Consider the following 18,759-nt stretch of genomic DNA (forward strand, 5'->3'; position numbering starts at 1 on the left):
GGTTAATTATTACTCAGAAATTCATGTTTATGGCTCTGTGTCACCTGCTATATGAAAACATACTCCTGATACACTGTTCTTTAACTTCCTGGATCAATATACCCTGGCTTAGCCTCACAAGGCTAAGTAGTTTTTTCTTCTTAAACTACTAGTTAAGAATAAACTGAGAACTGGCAATGCGGAAAAGAAATTTATGCTAATTATTCTCTTTCCGTGCTTCCTTCACTTTTGGGCCATAGATCAAACTATATAACTCACACTGTCTCTTGTGACTTGGTAGAGGAGAGTTTAACAGTACTACTTTTAGAATGGATTATTACTTTAATGATAGGGGAACTTAAAGTAGTTAATAGTGATATCTCAAATGCCAGCTTTTAATGTGTTTATAATGATTTCATTTTGGTACATATTTACTCTAACCTTTCTAGACATTGAATATAAATAACTAAATTTGCAAGTTGGGGTTTGGTATAGTGGTATTGTTTTATTTTCTAAGAAAATGGTAACATTATTCAGTTCCTTAAAGAGCTCTTATTGTATAAGCTAGAGACATATTTTAAAAAGTAATCATGTAACTGAAACCATAAAACTCCTAAAATAAAACACAGGCAATAAACTCTTGGACATTGGTCTTAGCGATTATTTTTTTGGATCTGTCTCCTCAGGTAAGGGCAGCAAAACCAGCATAAATAATTGGGACTATATCAAATTAAAAGCTTTGAAATAGCAAAGGAAACCATCAACAAAACAAAAAGGCAACCTATAGATAGATGAATGGATAAAGAAGATGTAGTGTGTATACACACACACACACACACACACACACATATACAGACAGAGGAATATTAGTCTGCTATAAAAAAGAATAAAATCTTGCCATTTGCAATAACATGGAGGGAACTAGACGGTATTATACTAAATGAAATAAGATAGAGAAGGACATATACTGCAGGATTTCACTTACATGTGGAATCTACAAAACAAAACAAACGAACCAACAAACAAAACAGAAAGACTCATAAATAGAGAACTGGTGGTTGCCAGAGGGGAGGGGGCAGGGGTTTGGACAAAATAGGTGAAGGTGATTAAGTGATACCAACTTTCAGCTATAAAATAAATAAGTCATGGGGATGAAAAGTACAGTCAATAATACGGTAATAAGTTTGTATGGTGACAGATGGTAACCACACTGTGGTGAGCATTTCGTAACGTATATAAATGTTTAATCCCTATGTTGTACACCTAAAATTAATAAAATATGGTATGTCAACTATACTTCAATTTAAGAAGTAATCAATTCATGTAAATATTCCCTATAATTAAAATCAACACCTAGCAAAAAGGAATAGGCCTTTTTAAGGCATAATCACTTAGTAATTGTTTTGAATGGGTCATTTGATGTTTAAATTTCAAATTAATGAAGGACAAAAGAAAGTAATATTTCTGAGTTTCTCCCATGTGCCAGAAGCTTTATATATGTTATTTCATTTAATTTTCACATCTAACCCTTGATGTTCACACCAATATCTGTATTTTACAGGCACATTTACCATGACAAAAGAAACCAGGCTGTTATGTATTCAAAGCCCAGGATATTCCTCTACATTTGAAATGTCATTGGCTCCGATTAAGAGTGATGGTAGACAGACTGCTGGATCTTACTTGTCCACTGGGCTGTTTTTTATGGTATTTCATTCATGTCATGAGGGTACATTTAACAGCATCTCAAAGGCCATAATTAAACTACTGAAAGCACCTTAATTTTTCACGTTAGAAGGTAGTGGCTTCAATTAAGGACAAGGTTTCATATCCTGTGAAATACTAGTTCAGAATCTATTAAAATATTTATACAGTAAATTTATGAAGCATAGACAGCTTTAAAGGACTCAGATTTTAGCACAAAAATATTTTTATAGTTAATTTCATAATTGACATAGTTTTTATGATAACTGCTGCTGTTATTAAGGGAATCCTAATTTTTGTCAAAAGTCAAAATACTTTGAGAAATGTTATTTCTCACTTTTAAAATAATTTTCAACATAAAAATTTGTTTCCTGTAAGATAAATACTAATAATAGCAAACATTTATACAGCATTCATAATGTGTAGGCACAATGCTATATATATTACAAAGATTATATTGTTTAATCCTCAGAATAACTATATGAATTAGGTGCTGCGAGTACTAGAGTACCACTCTCATTTCACAGATGAGAAAACTGGCTGTACTGTCCAATAACATAGCCATTAAGTGGCCACAATTGACAATTAAAATTAAAATTAATTTAATTAAAATTAAAAATTAAGTTCTTCATATGGGTAGTGGCTACCATACTGGACAGTGCAAATATGGAGTATTTTTACCATTACAGAAAGTTCTATTGGACAATGGAGGCTTAAAGAGTTTAACTGACTGGTTCCAACTCAAAACTAAGTACTGAGCTAGATTTAGACCCATGCAACCTATCCATAGAGCCTGTACTCCCTTTTAAGATCTGTTTTTTAAAAATAACTTTATTTGGAATATTTCAAAAGGAGAAAGAAAATATAACAAACCCACAAGTATCTGTCACCTAGCTTCAACAATTATCATTCATTAATGCTCCACTTTCAACCACTCTTCTATACTTTTTTTTTTTACTTCTCTTCCTCAATTATATCAGTTAATGAAAAATCATCCCTTATGCAGAATAGAACATAGGGAGGCAGTATAACATAATGGTTAAGAGTACAGAATTAGAAAGCAGACAGACCTGGATTCAAATTTTGACCCTACCACAAAACTGTATGTTCTTAGATAACAAGTTAATTAATTTCTCTAGGGCTGCACTTGTTCATCTTAATAGTTTCCTCCTGTAGCTATTATTTTTCTTTATATTAAATATTTTCAGCTCTTAATTCTTAGTAAAAGAAATATTCAAATAAATTTATTTGAAGGTAACTGTGAAAGGTAATTTTTCCACAGGCCTTTATGTTCCTGCCCCAAGACTAAAAAGGTAAAAGGAGATTCTATACAAAATTTCAAATATAATATAGGAAGAAACATATAATGTAGGAAGAAAAGTTCTATTTAGGGCTCTCCCTTCAATTTCCTTAAGATAAACCAAATGCCCAGTGAGTGATAAAACAATTTCTATGGCCCCCAATAGCTATTTACAGAACTACTTAATTGATTCACTGAATTATTTTAATTAATAATTTTTAAATTTGGTTTATTATTAAATAAATTGAATTAATGTGGGTTATATATATTTTAAGTATAATTTTTAACTTTAAAATTAATCCAGAAATAAATTTAATATTGACATTTTAAAACATAAATGTGATTTAAAATTATTTTATCATATCATCTGAAATTAAAGATCAGGAGTAAAATTTTGAACCAATTATTTTGGTGGGGTAGAAACAAGAGAAAGTAATTATTCTGATTCATCAAAAAGAACACCCACCCATACTTTAGAGTTAATTACCACTAGTTGTATACTTTTGGCTATATACCTTAGGAAATCTGAATTTAATAACTATATTCTCCTTATTGTTTTCCAATTCCTTAATTTAACAACTTCTATTCAATCTAATTCTCTGCTTCTACATTTATGAATTGGTTAATAATTTATTTAAATTATTCTTAACAATCTTAAAATCCAATAATAACTAAGCCAACTAATCAACCATCCATGAGTTAAAACATCTTTCTGTACAACATCATTCTTTTACTTCAACTTTAAAAGACTAAAATGATTATATAGATGAAAAGGTAAAGAATTTGAATGATTATTAAGTGGAGCAAGTCTTTTGGGTAAGGTGTCATGTAAGAAAACAATTTCAACTTAAGGAAGTGAAAGGGATTTATTTACATTTAGGTAATTCATGGGTTACTTCATGTAGAGACTCAGGAAGAAAGCCTAAAAAATTGCTTGGCAAAGTCAAGAGAATCCAAGCAAATGTGGATATTTTATCTGTTTAAAAAGTCATTTTTGGGGGGGGGGGTGGCTGGGTGGCCTAGTTGGTTAGGTATCCAACTCTTGGTTTTGGCTCAGATCATGATCTTGGGGTTCCCGTTCAATGTGGAGTCTGCTTGAGACTCTTTTCCCCTCTCTATCTGCTCTTCCCCCCCGCTTGCTCTCTCTCTCTCTAAAATAAATAAATAAATCTTAAAAAAATCAATATCTCTGTAGAGAGGGCCCAGGAATTTATACTTCTTACAAAGTTCTCTAAATGATTTTGATATATTTTGCTCTGTACCTCCCCCTACCTAACGCTCTCTCTAAAATAAATCTTTAAAAAAAAAGTCATTTTGGGGGTGCCTGGATGGCTCAGTAGATTAAGTGTCTGACTCTTTTTTTTTTTTAAAGATTTTATTTATTTAGTTGACAGAGAGAGAGAGAGAGACAGCCAGCGAGAGAGGGAACACAAGCAGGGGGAGTGGGAGAGGAAGAAGCAGGCTCATAGCAGAGGAGCCTGATGTGGGGCTTGATCCCATAACGCCGGGATCACGCCCTGAGCCGAAGGCAGACGTTTAACAACTGTGCCACCCAGGCGCCCCTAAGTGTCTGACTCTTAAACTCAGCTCCCGTCTTGATCTCAGGGTTGTGAGTTTGAGCCCCACGTTAGTCTCCATATTGGTGTGGAACCTACTTTAAAAAAAGTCATTTTGACTCACAAATGGCATCTGGTCATATTCTTCTTCTCCCTTCAGTCAAGCCCCAACCAATTAAAGAATTCTAGGGAACCAAGGACAGAATATCTGCTTATGTCCGAGGTTGGTGGAGTGCTTTGTTAATAAGCATAGCATTGTTATTTCCAGGCTAAGACTTCTGATCAAAAGGTGGAATGTGAACACCTAATGTGATGTGACCTAGTTTCTCTAAGATAAATACATTTAAGGCCATGTTCACTATCTAAATTTTTTTCTTCACAATTTACAAACTTAATTCATGGATAGCAGTATTATGTTTATACTTAATTATTCAAATGAAAGATTTATAGATAATTTACCTGACATCTTTCTCAAGTTGTGTAATACACTCCTTCAGCGAATCAATCTTAGAATCTCTCTGACGCACGGATTCAATGAGGTATCTGTAAGGTTGCTGAGTCTGGTTTAACAGAGAATTGGCCCTGTTAAGCTAAAGAAAAACAAGATTCATGAAAATCTAAAAAATTTTACAAGAAACTAAAGTTATTCAAAATGCTGTAGCACAGACAGAAGACACCAAAACTCCCTTACATGAATTACTCAGAAAAGTTTTTCCTACGTAACTTGGAAGGTTTTAAAAACTATTAATCAATATAACTATTCTTTATAATAATAATTCATAAATAGAACAATTTTAAATAAAATATGAATTGTTGCCAATTTTAGGGATGGGCCACCTAAATGTTTTGCCATTTACTGATTTGAAAAGAAATATAACAAAAAATTTATCTTCTTTAAATAAATATCCTTTAGCTAAAATAAAAATCTTTTATTTGAGCTTTATTTCTATTCAAAATAACATAATGATATTACGATTTAGCATTTTTCTCATGTCTTCATATTTCCTTCCATCTTTATTTGTAAAACTGATGAACTGTAGCTAAATCATTATGTATAATAAAGTTTTAAAAAATTATAGTTAAAATATAAAATTTACCATTTTAACCATTTTATAGTGTATAACTCAGTGGCATTAAGTACATTCACAACGTTGCGTAACCATCACCAGTATCTTTTTCTGGAATATTTTTATCAATCCCAAATGGAAGCATCCATTAAGCAAAAACATTCCCTGCAACACCCCAGCTACTGGAAACCTCTATTCTACTATCTGTCTCTAAGAATTTGCCTACCCTAGATATATAAGGGGAATCATATATTTGTCATCTTGTGTCTGCTTACTTCATTAATGTAATGTTTTCAAGGTTCATCCACGTTGTACCATGTATCAGAACTCCATTCCTTTCTATGGCTAAATAATATTCCATTGGGTGTTTATTCACCTGTTGATGAACATTTGGGTTGTTTTTACTTTTTGGCTACTGTAACTAATGTTGCTACAAATAGTGGTATATAAATAAATATTTGTTTGAGTTCCCACTTTCAATTCCTTTGGGTATCTACCTAGAAGTGCAGTGAAACTACAAGGTCATATGGTAATTATATATTTAGCTTTCTAGAAAATTAAACACTTTTTTTCTATATTTAACTTTTTGAGGAACTGGCAACTGTTTTCCACAGAGGCTGCATCATTTAACATTCCTATTAACAATGTACTTGGTCCTAATTTCTCCACATTCTCACTAACACTGTTATTTCATGTGCCTATCGGCCGTTGTATATCTTCTTTGGAGAAATATCTATCTATTCAAGTCTTTCACCTGTATTTTAATTAGTTTGTCTGCTTTTTTGTTGTTGAGTTGTAGTAGTTCTTTTACGTTCTGGATATTAAACCCTTCTTAGACATATGATTTGCAATTATTTTCTCTCATCCTGTGGGTTCTCTTTTTACTCTCTTGATTATGTCTTTTGATCACAAAAGTTTTTAATTTTCATGAAGTCTAACTTCCCTGATTTTTCTTTTGTTGACTATACTTTCGGTGGAATTTTTTTTCTTTTAAAGATCTTATTCATTTATTTGAGAGAGAGAACACAAGTGGGGGAGAAGGGCAGAGGGAGAGGGAGAAGCAGACTCCTTGCTGAGCAGGGAGCCTGACGTGGGACTGGATCCCAGGGCCCTGGGATCATGACCTGAGCCGAAGGCAGACACTCAACCAACTGATCCATCCAGGCACCCCTTTTGGTGTCATTTTTAAGAAACAATTCCCAAACCCAGGATCACGAAGATTTTCTCCTGTGTTTTCTTCTATGAGTTTTATATTCTTAGCTCTGAAATTTAGGTCTTTGATCCACTTGGTATTAATTTTTGTATATTGTGTAAGGTATGAGTTCAATTTCAATGTCTTATATGTAGATATCCTGTTTTACCATTTGTTGAAAAGACTGTCTTTTCTTCATTGAATGGTCTTGGCAATCTTGTCAAAAAACCATTGACCATACATATGTAGGTTTATTTCTAGACCGTATTCTATTCCATTAGTCTTATCTATCTATTCTTATGCTAGTACAACACTGTTTTGACTACTATAGCTTTGTGGTGATTTTAGAATCTGGAAGTGTGAGTTCTCCAACTTTGTTTTTCCTTCTCAGGATTGTTTTAGGCAGTCAGGGTCCCTTGAAATTGTATATGAATTTTTGGATGGGTTTTTAATTTTTGCAAAAAATGCTGTTGGGATGTTGACAGGGATTGCATGGAATCTGTAAATTGTTTTGGGCAGTATCGCCTTAACAATATTAAGTCTTCTAATCCATGATCATGGGATGTCTTTCCATTTATTAGGTCTTTTTCAATTTCTTCAGCAATGTTTTGTAGTTTTCAGTGTACAAATCTTTCTTCTGTTTGACTAAATTTATTTCTAAGCATTTTATTCTTTTTGATGTTATTGAAGTGGAATTGTTTTCTTAATTTCTTTTTGGATTGCTCATTGCTAGTATACTATGTACAATTTTATATTATGCCATTTCACTTTACCTTATATAATTACTTTCCCAAGCTCTCAGAGTATCTTAATATATGATTTTAATGGTTACAAAACTGTCTAGGAAGCCAATGTACCATAATTACTTTGCTTATAGTAATAAACATTTAGGATGCTATCCATTTTTGACTAGTATAATATTGCAACAGATTTCAAAATTATTAGTTTTTCTTTAATGTTTTCTTTGTGAAATTTTTTTCAGACAGAAGTCACACTAAGATTAAGGACTATGTAATGCTCTTGATATATAAGACCAAAATTCTTTCCTTAATGATTTTATTAATTTTTTGAAGATTTTATTTATTTATTTGACACAGAGAGAAAGCACAAGCAGGGGGAGCGGGAGAGGGAGAAGCAGGCTCCCTGCTGAGCATGAGCCTGATGCAGGGCTCAATCCCAGGACCCTGGGATCATGACCTGAGGCTTAGGCAGATGCTTAACCGACTGAGCCACCCAGTTTCCCTCCTTAAGGATTTTATTAACTTCTGTACCCAACCAACAAGTTTTTTTGTTTATTGTGTTTGCTCTTTTCCTAAGCAAATATAAAGTGTAGGTCAGTTTAGGACTAAACACAGCATTGTCGGTATCAGCAAGCCCACACTTGGGTCCTAATGAGTTCTCAGAAAAAGTATTCTAAAGTTGGATATGCAAAAACTGAACAATCGCTACAAAAATGGTGGATACCAATTGTAAGACTGAGGGAGTAGGGAAGGGAGTATTTTATTACACAGAACAAAAACACTACAAAATTCCTACTTTATGATCTTAAAATGTTCTTTGACAATAAAATTCTAGCCTTTATATGTTTAAATATTTTTTCTTCTTTCCTTCATAGTCCCTAACAAGTTTAATGGAGGCTAAGTTCTGGGACAAGAAATGATTTATATATTTTTTTCAATTTCTTAGTTTTTCTCAAAACTGTAATTTTTTGGTTTTCTACTCACATAAAAGAAATGAGTGATTAGCAGCCTAGAAGCTGAAGGTGTAGAGAACAGTAGGAAGGGTATAGTGGAAGGCAGGAAGAACCAAAGGCAGAAACAATCACTGTTAAAATGATCAGCCATGAGATCGAGGTGGGTGAGGAGGAAAGAGAATCCAAAAGGTGGTTGACCAACTAGCTGTTAGAGAATATCTGCTTGCAGATTGAGGACTACTTTGTAAAAGTTATTTAAATGATTCAACTAAATTACATTAGAAAATTTCCTTTTGGTTACATTAGCCCAGGAAAAAAATTCCTCAAAGAAAAGGAAATGAACAGTGAAAGAAAAGAAGACTTCATCTTTTGGACATGATTCATTACAGTAAAAGCAAAGCCATAAAGAAAAAAAATACCATGAATATTTTCTATAGTTTGGGTTTTAGAGTCCTCTTTCCTTGCTTCGGTAATCATTCTTTTAAATCTATTACAATGTCACTGGAATCTTATTACTTACTCTACTAAGTTACTTTATGAACATTCAAATATGCAGCTGGACAAAAATAAAACTAAGTTCTACTTACCTGTATAACCAGTTTCACTAGTCAATTAAATCAAACAATTGCTTTGACTTTGTTTTCACGGAACTGACCTTAACTGAATAAACTGAACTGACAAGTTGCTTTGTGTTTCAAAGTGCAGAATAGTCAGGGGTGGGGGTGGTGGTTGGGGTGCAACATCAAGGAAGCACTGAGGGCATTTATAAATTGTAGTTAGCTGTAGTCTAGAATGAGCTATGCTTGAAACTTATCAGATCTAAATTCAGCTGCATAAAAAGTGTAACAGCACTCATTAGTCTTAATTATTTTAGTTCCATTTTTTTCCTCACAGCAATTACATATGTTAGGTTTCAGTATTATAAACAAAATTAGGGGCCCCCAAAGCCTTACTTTCAAAAGGTATCTCTAATATACAACTACAAACTCCTCCCTCTCTGGATAATAAGAACTACTACAGTGCTGTCAGTTTTACGAACATATTTCTTTATAAACTTATAAGACTTTAAATCTCGAAGTTTAATTTCTTAGGGAAAATACATGTCTGTCAATGAAAAGTGATACTAATACCCATTTTTGAAATAACTGTAATTTGACAAAATTTAATTCCTTCAATATGGTCTAAAAAAGTCTTTCTGTAACTATAATACTTAGTATTTAAAAAGTTACACAATCACTCACTTTGCCTATTGTTAGTAATCTTTTCCTTATAGGAAAGCCTTAGTAATTAGTGACTCAAGAATCATATACGTAATAAATGACTCAGGAGTAAACCCATGACACAACATCTTACAGAATTGTTATACCACCTTTGTTTCAATAAATTGTACATATGATTCAGAGCAACGCAACACCTGATTAAAACATAATTACATATTTTGATTCAAATTTTAACTTACTCTTGGATGATAATCTGAAATGATATATTTTCTCTTAAAATTAAAAAAATATATAAAGGTGACCATATTTTGTTGTGATTTTCCTAAATGTGGGATTTTTTTCTTGTGGAGTTTATTTTTAAAGAAACTCCTAGAAATGGAGCTCTTTTTTGCCCGAGACAAAATGTATTTTTTTGAATAGAATTTAACACTGAATTAGTTTCTGTGAATAAACTATATACAAGTGATACTTACTGGTACTGGTGGTAGTTTTTGAACAAAATTCCACATATTCTTATCTGATCTTTTTGGTTGTGCCACGGAATGTAAAATGCCTATTTGAGGTCCAACATGGAGCAACACTTTGGTACTAATTCTCTGTGTTCTTAATCTATAGGAGTAGTTCTCAAATCTAGTTAAATCATCAGATCACTGGGGAAAATATTAAAAAACAGTGATTTCTGGGCCCCACCCCAGTCCCAATGAATCAAAATGTTTCAGGGCTAGTCTTAGATTCTGATGATCAGTCAAATTTGGAAAGCACAGCTCTTGTGATCTTGGACTTGCTGCAGGCCACTCCATCCAACTATTTTACAGACTTCACACTACACTTCAATCATCTTATATCCTGAATTTACCATCCTTCCCATTAAAACCACTTTCTTATCCTGTGTCTCACACTGTGAATAATATCATCATCTTTTAACAGGAGAGATATTTAACTGATACAATTCAACCAATTAAGATGCCAGCTTTGCACTGGAGCAGGTTCCTGGAGAAATTCTGTGGTCCCAGGTACTACTACTTTGTTGGTGGATGGTGAGGAGATCCAGGGGATTTCAGGAGAGGCACCAGGACAGACAGGAATGATATGCAGGGGCTTAGGACAACAGCTGTGTACAGTGTTCTTGCAAATATTTTGTTTAATTTTTTAGATTTTATTTATTTATTTGAGAGAGAGAGTGAGCATGTGCTCAGGCAAGTGGGGGGGGGCAGATGGGTTGGGAAAGGGACAAGCAGACTCTGCTCTGAGTGTGGAACCTGATGCAGGGCTTGATTGTAGGACCCCAAGATCATGACCTGAGCTGAAACCAAGAGCTGGACACTCAACCAACTAAGCCACCCAGGCACCCCCAAATATTTTCTTGTTTTAATAACCAAAAGCAAGTGCATGCTAGTTGACTATCAGCCCTGCTCTGATTCTGAGATTATCTAAGTATGGTAATAGGAGATGTTAACAAGATAAAAGGAGAAAAAAATAGATAATAAGATGAAATTCTTGAGTAGGATATTAAATATTTCAGAGTAATCAGCATGGATGTGATGGACTATCTCCTCATAAGCCAGAGTGCACAGGACTATATATTTTTTTTTCAAAGTGTGGCCATGCGTCACTTTTATTAGAGTCAAAAGACGAGCTAGTTAAAAATGCAGATTTATGGGTTTCATTCCAGACCTACTTAATCACAATCTCTGAGGGCAGGATCTAGAAACCTACATATTAAACAAGAATCTTTGGTGATTCTTATAGTCACTACCATTTGAGAATCACTAGTGATGCGTAAGAACAGAGCAAAGCAGTAAACACGTGAGGGGCACCTACAAGGCAGGGCTGTAAGATGAAGACATCTGAGGGAGAATGGTGTCATCAAGCAAAGAGAAAAGAGGATTTCTAGATTATCTATAAAATCTATAATGTCATGCCATAGGTCAGGAGACTGAGAAGAGAATACCGACAATTACGAAGTCATTGGTGATCACTGAGGAAGGGCATAGCTGAAAAAATGATCAAGGAGGACAGCAGAAGGAATTAGGTACAAAGAGAAGGGTCAACTTTGGAAAGTTACCTATGTCCACCCACACACAGACACACCCACACACAGTCTTGCTCATTTTTTTTGAAGAGGGACCAACAGGGGGGAAAAAGAGTAAGCGAAGGTACTAAAAAATCCTTAGGTGAAAGAGACTCCAGGAAAAGAAATTTAGATGACCTAATTATAATAACGAAGCTACAGATAATGTCAGAGGATGGAACTGTTGGTTTTGAGGAGTGGAAGTGATCTGCAATGGGGATAATGGGAAACAGGACAGATGCAGAAAAATAACAACATTGGGCAGCAGGAATGAGGGCCTGGATGATGTTCAACGACATGAATTTGTAATGTTTTCAAGCAGCAGAAGTAACAGGTTTCCACAAGAAACTTTCAGCACACTACCACAAAACCAAAGCATTTTCACTCCTTCTCTCCTTCCTTCCATTAAGTATTTATAGGGTAACTATCCGATTGTAAGGTGATATGCAAAAGGTAGGGAATGTCAAGAAAAGCCTGATGGATGAATTTAGTGACAAAGCAATCGGGGTGCTCGTGAAAGTAGTGCTCAGATGGTTGGTAAGGCTGGGTAGGAAGAAAAGTGAAGCCAAGAGGGGCTTGACAGATTGGAAAATACGTAGAGTTTATGAACGTGGAACACACAATGAGTGCAAATAAAGCACAGATTTAGTGGGAATGAAAGGACGGGGAGAGCTGGAAGGACAGGAGATTAGAGTCAGAGAATGGAATTTTCAAGTTCAAGTGTTTTAAATTTCTTGCCCCTGCGAAATTCATTTTAATGTGGTTCAACTGCATAACAATCCTGACAGCCATGGGGAGGGTGTTGCTGTGTGAGTTGTAATAGCTCTTAAATAAAAAAATGTAGTCATTCATGAGTTATCAAGGCAAACCAGTAAGGTAAAAAGTTTAAACAATTTGTTTGATACAATTTATAGATAAATCACTGTTTTCCCTTACTTCAGTGGTGGCCGGCATTTGGTACATGTGCGCGCGCGCACACACACACACACACACACACACACACTCACACGAGCTATTATGTGAACCCATAAAATGCAGGCTTACAGAATAAATTCTAGTATATTGTCCTGAATCCATGTAATTGAGTTTTTTCCAGAATAAACCATAACAAAGTCTTCTTGGCTGAAGCACTTGGCAAGGTTAGACACGGAGCTGTTAGAAAAATAAAAGTGAATGTTTGTCCATAAAACAAATTGGTCATTCATATGGTAGATAAATGTATATATTTATCATTAAAATAAAAAGGTTAACCTTCATATGGTTCCACACCAGAACCTCAAAAAATAGAAGAGAGAATGGCAATAATCAGCCTCTTCACATGAGGTCTTCTTCCTGAAACTTTACCATGGATCAACAGTTTAACTATCCCTCATGTCCAGTCACATTAAATCTTGAGCACCCACAAAATATATGAGAACACTAACTTCCCACAGAGAAAATGAAGTACCCCCAATTCTTTGACATTACAAAAGAGCAAGTTGTTACCTACGTCAAAAAGTTAACTTCTCACTAGACCAAGTTACTTTCCAGGGGGTATTTTCCTGCTACCAACAAAACCAGTTGCCAAATTGTACAAGTGACAAAAGGTGGCCACAGTTACCTTCACAGAAAAGGAGCCCCTGACATCTTCTCTTTCCTTTTCCTTTTCATCTATCTTTTCTCCGTGGTATTCAGATTTCATTCTCTTTCTCATCTTGTTTTTTAAGACTCTGTTACAGCAGTTTTAGTTCACAGCAAAATTCATTGGAAACACAGGAAGTTCCCATGTACTCCCTGCTCCCCCATTCCGCAACCTCCCCCAGCATCAGCGTTTGTGACAACTGATGAACCTACACTGACACCCTGTTGTCACCCAGAGGCTAGAGTTTACGTGAGGGTTTACCCTTGGTGCTGTACATTCTACGGGTTTGGACAAATGGATAAGGACATGTGTCCACAGTTACAATATCATAAGCAAAAGTTTACCCTAAAAGTCCCCTTGCTCTATCTATTCATCCCTCCCTCCCTCCTAACCCCTGCAACTACTGATCTTCCTACTGTCTCCGTAGTTTGGCCTTTTCCAGAATATCATATAGCTAGAATCATACGGTATGTAGTCTTTTCAGATTGTCGTTACCTGTTTTCAAAAACTATTTTTTCACCTTCTGCTTTGCTTTTCTGTTTTTTCTCTACCAAATGTTATAGAACATACTTTTATTTATTTATTTATTTATTTATTTATTTATTTATTTATTTATTTATTTATTTCAGAGAGAGGGAGAAAGAGAGAACAAGCAGGAGGGTCAGAGGGAGAGATAGAATCCCAAAACGACTCCGTGCTGAGCGCAGAGCCTGACACAGGGCTCGATCTCACAACCCTGAGATCATGACCTGAGCCAAATGCTTGACTGACCTCGCCACTCAGGCGCCCCAAACATACTCTGTTTTAAAAACTAAAAGTAATCCCCTCGTTTGCTTGGAAAATATTTCAATGAAAATTATTTTATTTGAGACTTAATAAATAATTTACAACTGAGAACACTGAGGCACAGAGAGGTTAAACAACTTATCCAAGTTTACACAGCAAGTAATTACCAGAAATGACATTTTAACCCAGTGAGTCTGGCTCCAGAATCATGTGCTTAATAAATAGCCAATATTCATTACTGCTTCTCAGTAGCAGAAAAGAAGGCAACAATACGTAAGGGTAGCACAAAACGTGAAGAGCCAAGAATTCCTCTTCCCTACTACCTCAAAATAAAGAATGTGCACTAAAGGCATGGGTGTGTATTATAATACACAAACACTAAAGAAACGTGACCGGTTATCCAAACAGAAAAATGCTTTAGCTCTCCTTCCACATTAAAGCTATCTAATTGTAGCTACCGAGGTGCCATGCTCCTGTGGGACTTCCGGGTTCTATGCCCCTTTCCTTGCTGCTCTGGTCGCTTTCAGAGGAGACGTAAGATGTCGGTGGTCACTCTGTGCCTTCTGTGGGCCCATCTGGCTGGGAATTACAGGCAGTGCTCACTGGTTGTTATCCTCTGCCCTGCTTTACTTCTTTCATAAAACTTAGGAGCCTGGGTGGCTCAGTCTGTTAATCAACCGCCTCTTGATTTTAGCTCAAGTTGTGATCTCAGGGCCATGAGATCGAGCTCTACGTTGGGCTCCTCACTCAGCACAGAATCTGCTTAAGATTCTCTCTCTCTCCCCTCCCCTTGCCCCTCCCCCTGCTTGTGGACGCTCACTCAAATAAATAAATAAATAAAATCTTAAAAAAAAAAAGGAATCACTATAGAATTAGAGGGTTTTTTTTTTTTTTGGTGAAGATGAGGCCTAAACACTTCCTATAGATAAAGAAGAAAACAGTAGGGTTCTCAGACTCTTAGTCATGTATACGTATTACAAATAATTTGCAGGATCAGAGTTACAGACTAAAATTATGCAAATCTGTAAATGGTACTAATTCCAAACAATGGGAGAAACCACACTAAATTTGTTCAGAATTGTTCAGTGGAACAGAAAAGAGGCAGGACAAAAATACGTGAAGATAATAACATTTGCTTCAGCAGCACACTGTGTTAATTCAAAATGATATAGAGGTTAGATTAGTTTTGCTCCTATATATGGTAGACACATACAAGTGGGAAGCATTATAGGTTTTCACATGATAGTCACACCAGAGGACCCTGTATTTCTTGAACAGGCTTCACCTTTTTTCTCTTCTTAGTTTCTATGCTGATTTCTCAAGAAGGCTTCCATAAGGAGAAGAAAATGTGTTACCTATTACCTATTTGTCCAGATGAGTGTTTTCACACTGTGGGTTGCAAGCAGTATTAAAAAAACGAAAAGAAAAGAAACAGAACAGAATGCCAACCAACAGAATATGTTACATGTAATAAGGGTATTCATTCCTGTGAAAATTATTTCAAATACACACACGTATATATCTACACACATACACACAAATACACACACACATTATATACTGGGTTGCTATATAAGGTATACCTCTTACTACAGGTAATGGTAAAAAAAAAAAAGTATAAAAGCTATTTGTCCAGGTGATAGTTAACATTTTTAATTATAGAGGACAAAATTTACATTCAAAGCAGTCCAAATCCAAATCAGTCTCAGGTCAACTTTGTGGCAAGTTTTCTGTGGGCTTCATCACCTGCTAAAAATTTCAGATCTGAAAGGAGGAGGTGTCACGCATTACAGCATTCAGTACGTTAATTAAGCCAACGGCATATCCATCAAAAACTTAAGAGCAGACTGAGCAGAATTTGCATCTGAGTCATTTTTCTCCTTTGATTCTTCTCTGATAAACATGCCAATCTGATGGAAGCCCACTCAGACAAAAGAGCTTCTTTCAGGCCTCAGAAAGCCTGGGAAGTTGGTAAGCTAAGGGATCTCACACTCTTAGGATCCCAGTGAGCCCTAGCAACACTCCTATAGTTTCATAAAGTAGTATGAGCGGTATTAAGTAAACACTCAAAATTGCTAGCAATTATTAATATCATTTATTCATATAATAATTTTGATTTTAATGAAATATTTACTCAAAAATTTTGAGACTATATTATCATTGCTATTAAATAATGTTTATCTTCATTATCTTATTGCATATTATTGCTTACCTTTTGCTTTTCTATAGTCAACAAATTAGTTGAATTTTACCAGTAATTCATGTTCCCTAATTTAAATGTAACAATTCTGGTTAATTTGAAGTTTTTATTAGTCTTAAAATATCCAGTTTTCTATACTTTTCCTAAAGTGCTTAGTTTGTATGCAATTAAGTATACTTCTACATTTGAAAAGAGCAGGTGAGTAGTCTCCAGAATTGCAGTTTTACTATCATGTACCTCTTCCTAAAAATCACGTAAATTGTCATTGCAAAATCCTACTACATTGTGTTAAAATTCATTTGGATAGTTCATTCTGAATATTTCCACATAAGCGAAATAAGCATTATTTGTTCCAATTCTAAAGCTACTATTTCTTGAAAATGCCAAGTTTATTAATAAAAATACTTACCGATACTATTGCCATTAGCAGAAAAATAAATGAAATGTAGGACCAAAAAAACCCATCTGCATTTACTGAGTGATTAGTGTCTGCCAGTTAGTATGGTAAGTGCTTATCTTAGATGAAGTTATCTCTAATTCTTGAGGCAAACATGTATAAAATATTATTACTCCCACTTCACAAGTTGAAAAATTGAGGCCTACAGAGGGTAAAGAACTTGCCTGAAGTCATACAAGCCAGTTTGCCTAACTTGAAAATCCAGTTTCATGTCCCAACGGTTAATGAATATAGTAACATATGATTAAGTGCTACACACATGGGGGTCCTAGGTGGCTCAGTCATTAAGTGTCTGCCTTCGGCTCAGGTCGTGATCCCAGGGTCCTGGCATCGAGACCCGCATCGGGCTCCCTGCTCGGTGGGAAGCCTGCTTCTCCCTCTCCCACTCCCCCTGCTTGTGTTCCCTTTCTCGCTGTCAAATAAATAAATAAAATCTTAAAAAAAAAAAGTGCTACACACATGTATTCTTACCTTTATTATCTCCTTTTACTACTCAACTTTGTTCTTAGTTTTTCCCTTAACACTAAAATAAAATCAAACAAAAGAAACAACTCAAGTGTTTTCAATAAAGGAAACATGATTACATGTAACTAGATTACATGTAACCAGTTACATGTAACTAGAATATTTTTTTCATGGTGTTGGGGGTGGAGCTGGTATATATCCTACTCTGGTTCCACATGTGACATAAAACATATGATTGAGTCTCTTGACAGAAAGAAACTAAAGCTTTCTAATTAGCAGGTCTTGGTTGGGACTTCTGATCTGTTTCAGGTTCATTCTAGTATCCCCCACTTCTCATATACTTTGACCTATCAAAAACAGAAGTTATTCCTTCAACAAACATCTATTTACTATGTACTAGAAACAGGCACTGTGCTAAGCAGTGGGGATATATAGACCAATAAAAAATAATCCTTCCTCTTAAGAAGCATCTAGACAGCTATGTCAACAACATCTCTATCTATCTAAATATATCTTAGTATATATGGTATCATGGGGAAACACAAGTCATTTTTGCCTGGGGTTCAAAAAAGGCTTAATAGAGTAGATGACACTTGATATTAAAAAGACAAATACCTGTGATGCAAACATGGGCACACTGGGCAAAAAGATCGGAGTGCGCAGAAGCACAGAGGCATGAAATTGCATAGCGTGCATGGAGAATCCAAGTAATGCACAAGAAGTTACGTCCGTGGGGAGAAGCACAAGTAGTTGTATACGGTAGGAGCACGGCCGTGTGTGCGCATGCGCTTGTGCCCACGTGTGTGTGGTATACCATAAGATGGAACTGCATATGTAGGCAGGGGTAGGATAACAGAAGGTCTTGCATATTATTATTCTTAGCAAACAGACAAGTCTAACTGTGGGAGAAACAAAAACAGGTATGTATTTAGAAAGAGTATTTTGGCAACAAGGTGGAGAACTAAACAGAATCGATGCCAATCAGCTGATTCCTAATTTAATTCACATGATAGATAAGAGGTTGCACCAAGTCAGTACCACTAAAGCAGGAGACAGAGTGGAGATGTTCAGAAGATGGTATGAAGACAGTAGGGAAGACCTGGTACTTGCTGAACACTCCTTTTGCACTCTTGGAATTCTGATGATAGACATGCTTACTGTTTACCACATAAATCGTGAGCTTACTCAAGAAAGGCTACAGTGAAAAGCTACTGTAGCTGGTAGCTGAAGCCATGGAACAAGACGAAGTAAGAAGCAGTGAGAACAGTGCCAAGACAGATGTCTGGGGCATGTCCACATTGAAACAACAATCACAAACAAGTCAACAATGGAGACTGAGAAGTAGGGGGGTAACAGAGAGGTGGAGCAGGAGCAAAAGACACACTACTTGGTGTAGGAGGGGCTCCAAGTGAGGACCTGGGAAGAGGGGAGGTAGAAGATGAGGATGA

General features: G+C 35.5%; 1 protein-coding gene across 5 annotated transcripts in view; it reads right to left on the bottom strand.

Annotated features, from left to right (window-relative positions):
* The window catches only part of PIBF1 (progesterone immunomodulatory binding factor 1), a 197,859-nt gene that overhangs the window by 29,334 nt on the left and 149,766 nt on the right, over positions 1-18,759 (bottom strand). For all 5 annotated transcript variants that reach the window (XR_015725925.1, XR_006782073.2, XM_045810903.2 and 2 more), the window contains one exon: positions 4,999-5,129. Coding sequence is in view for 3 of the 5 variants with exons in the window: in XM_045810903.2 (XP_045666859.1) it covers positions 4,999-5,129 (131 nt within the window). In the remaining 2 variants the exon portion in view is untranslated. The remainder of the gene's footprint in view (positions 1-4,998; positions 5,130-18,759) is intronic.

Source organism: Ursus americanus, chromosome 10 (genome assembly GCF_024610735.1).
Source record: "Ursus americanus isolate L20-20 chromosome 10, mUrsAme1.1.p, whole genome shotgun sequence".
NCBI classification, from domain to species: domain Eukaryota; kingdom Metazoa; phylum Chordata; class Mammalia; order Carnivora; family Ursidae; genus Ursus; species Ursus americanus.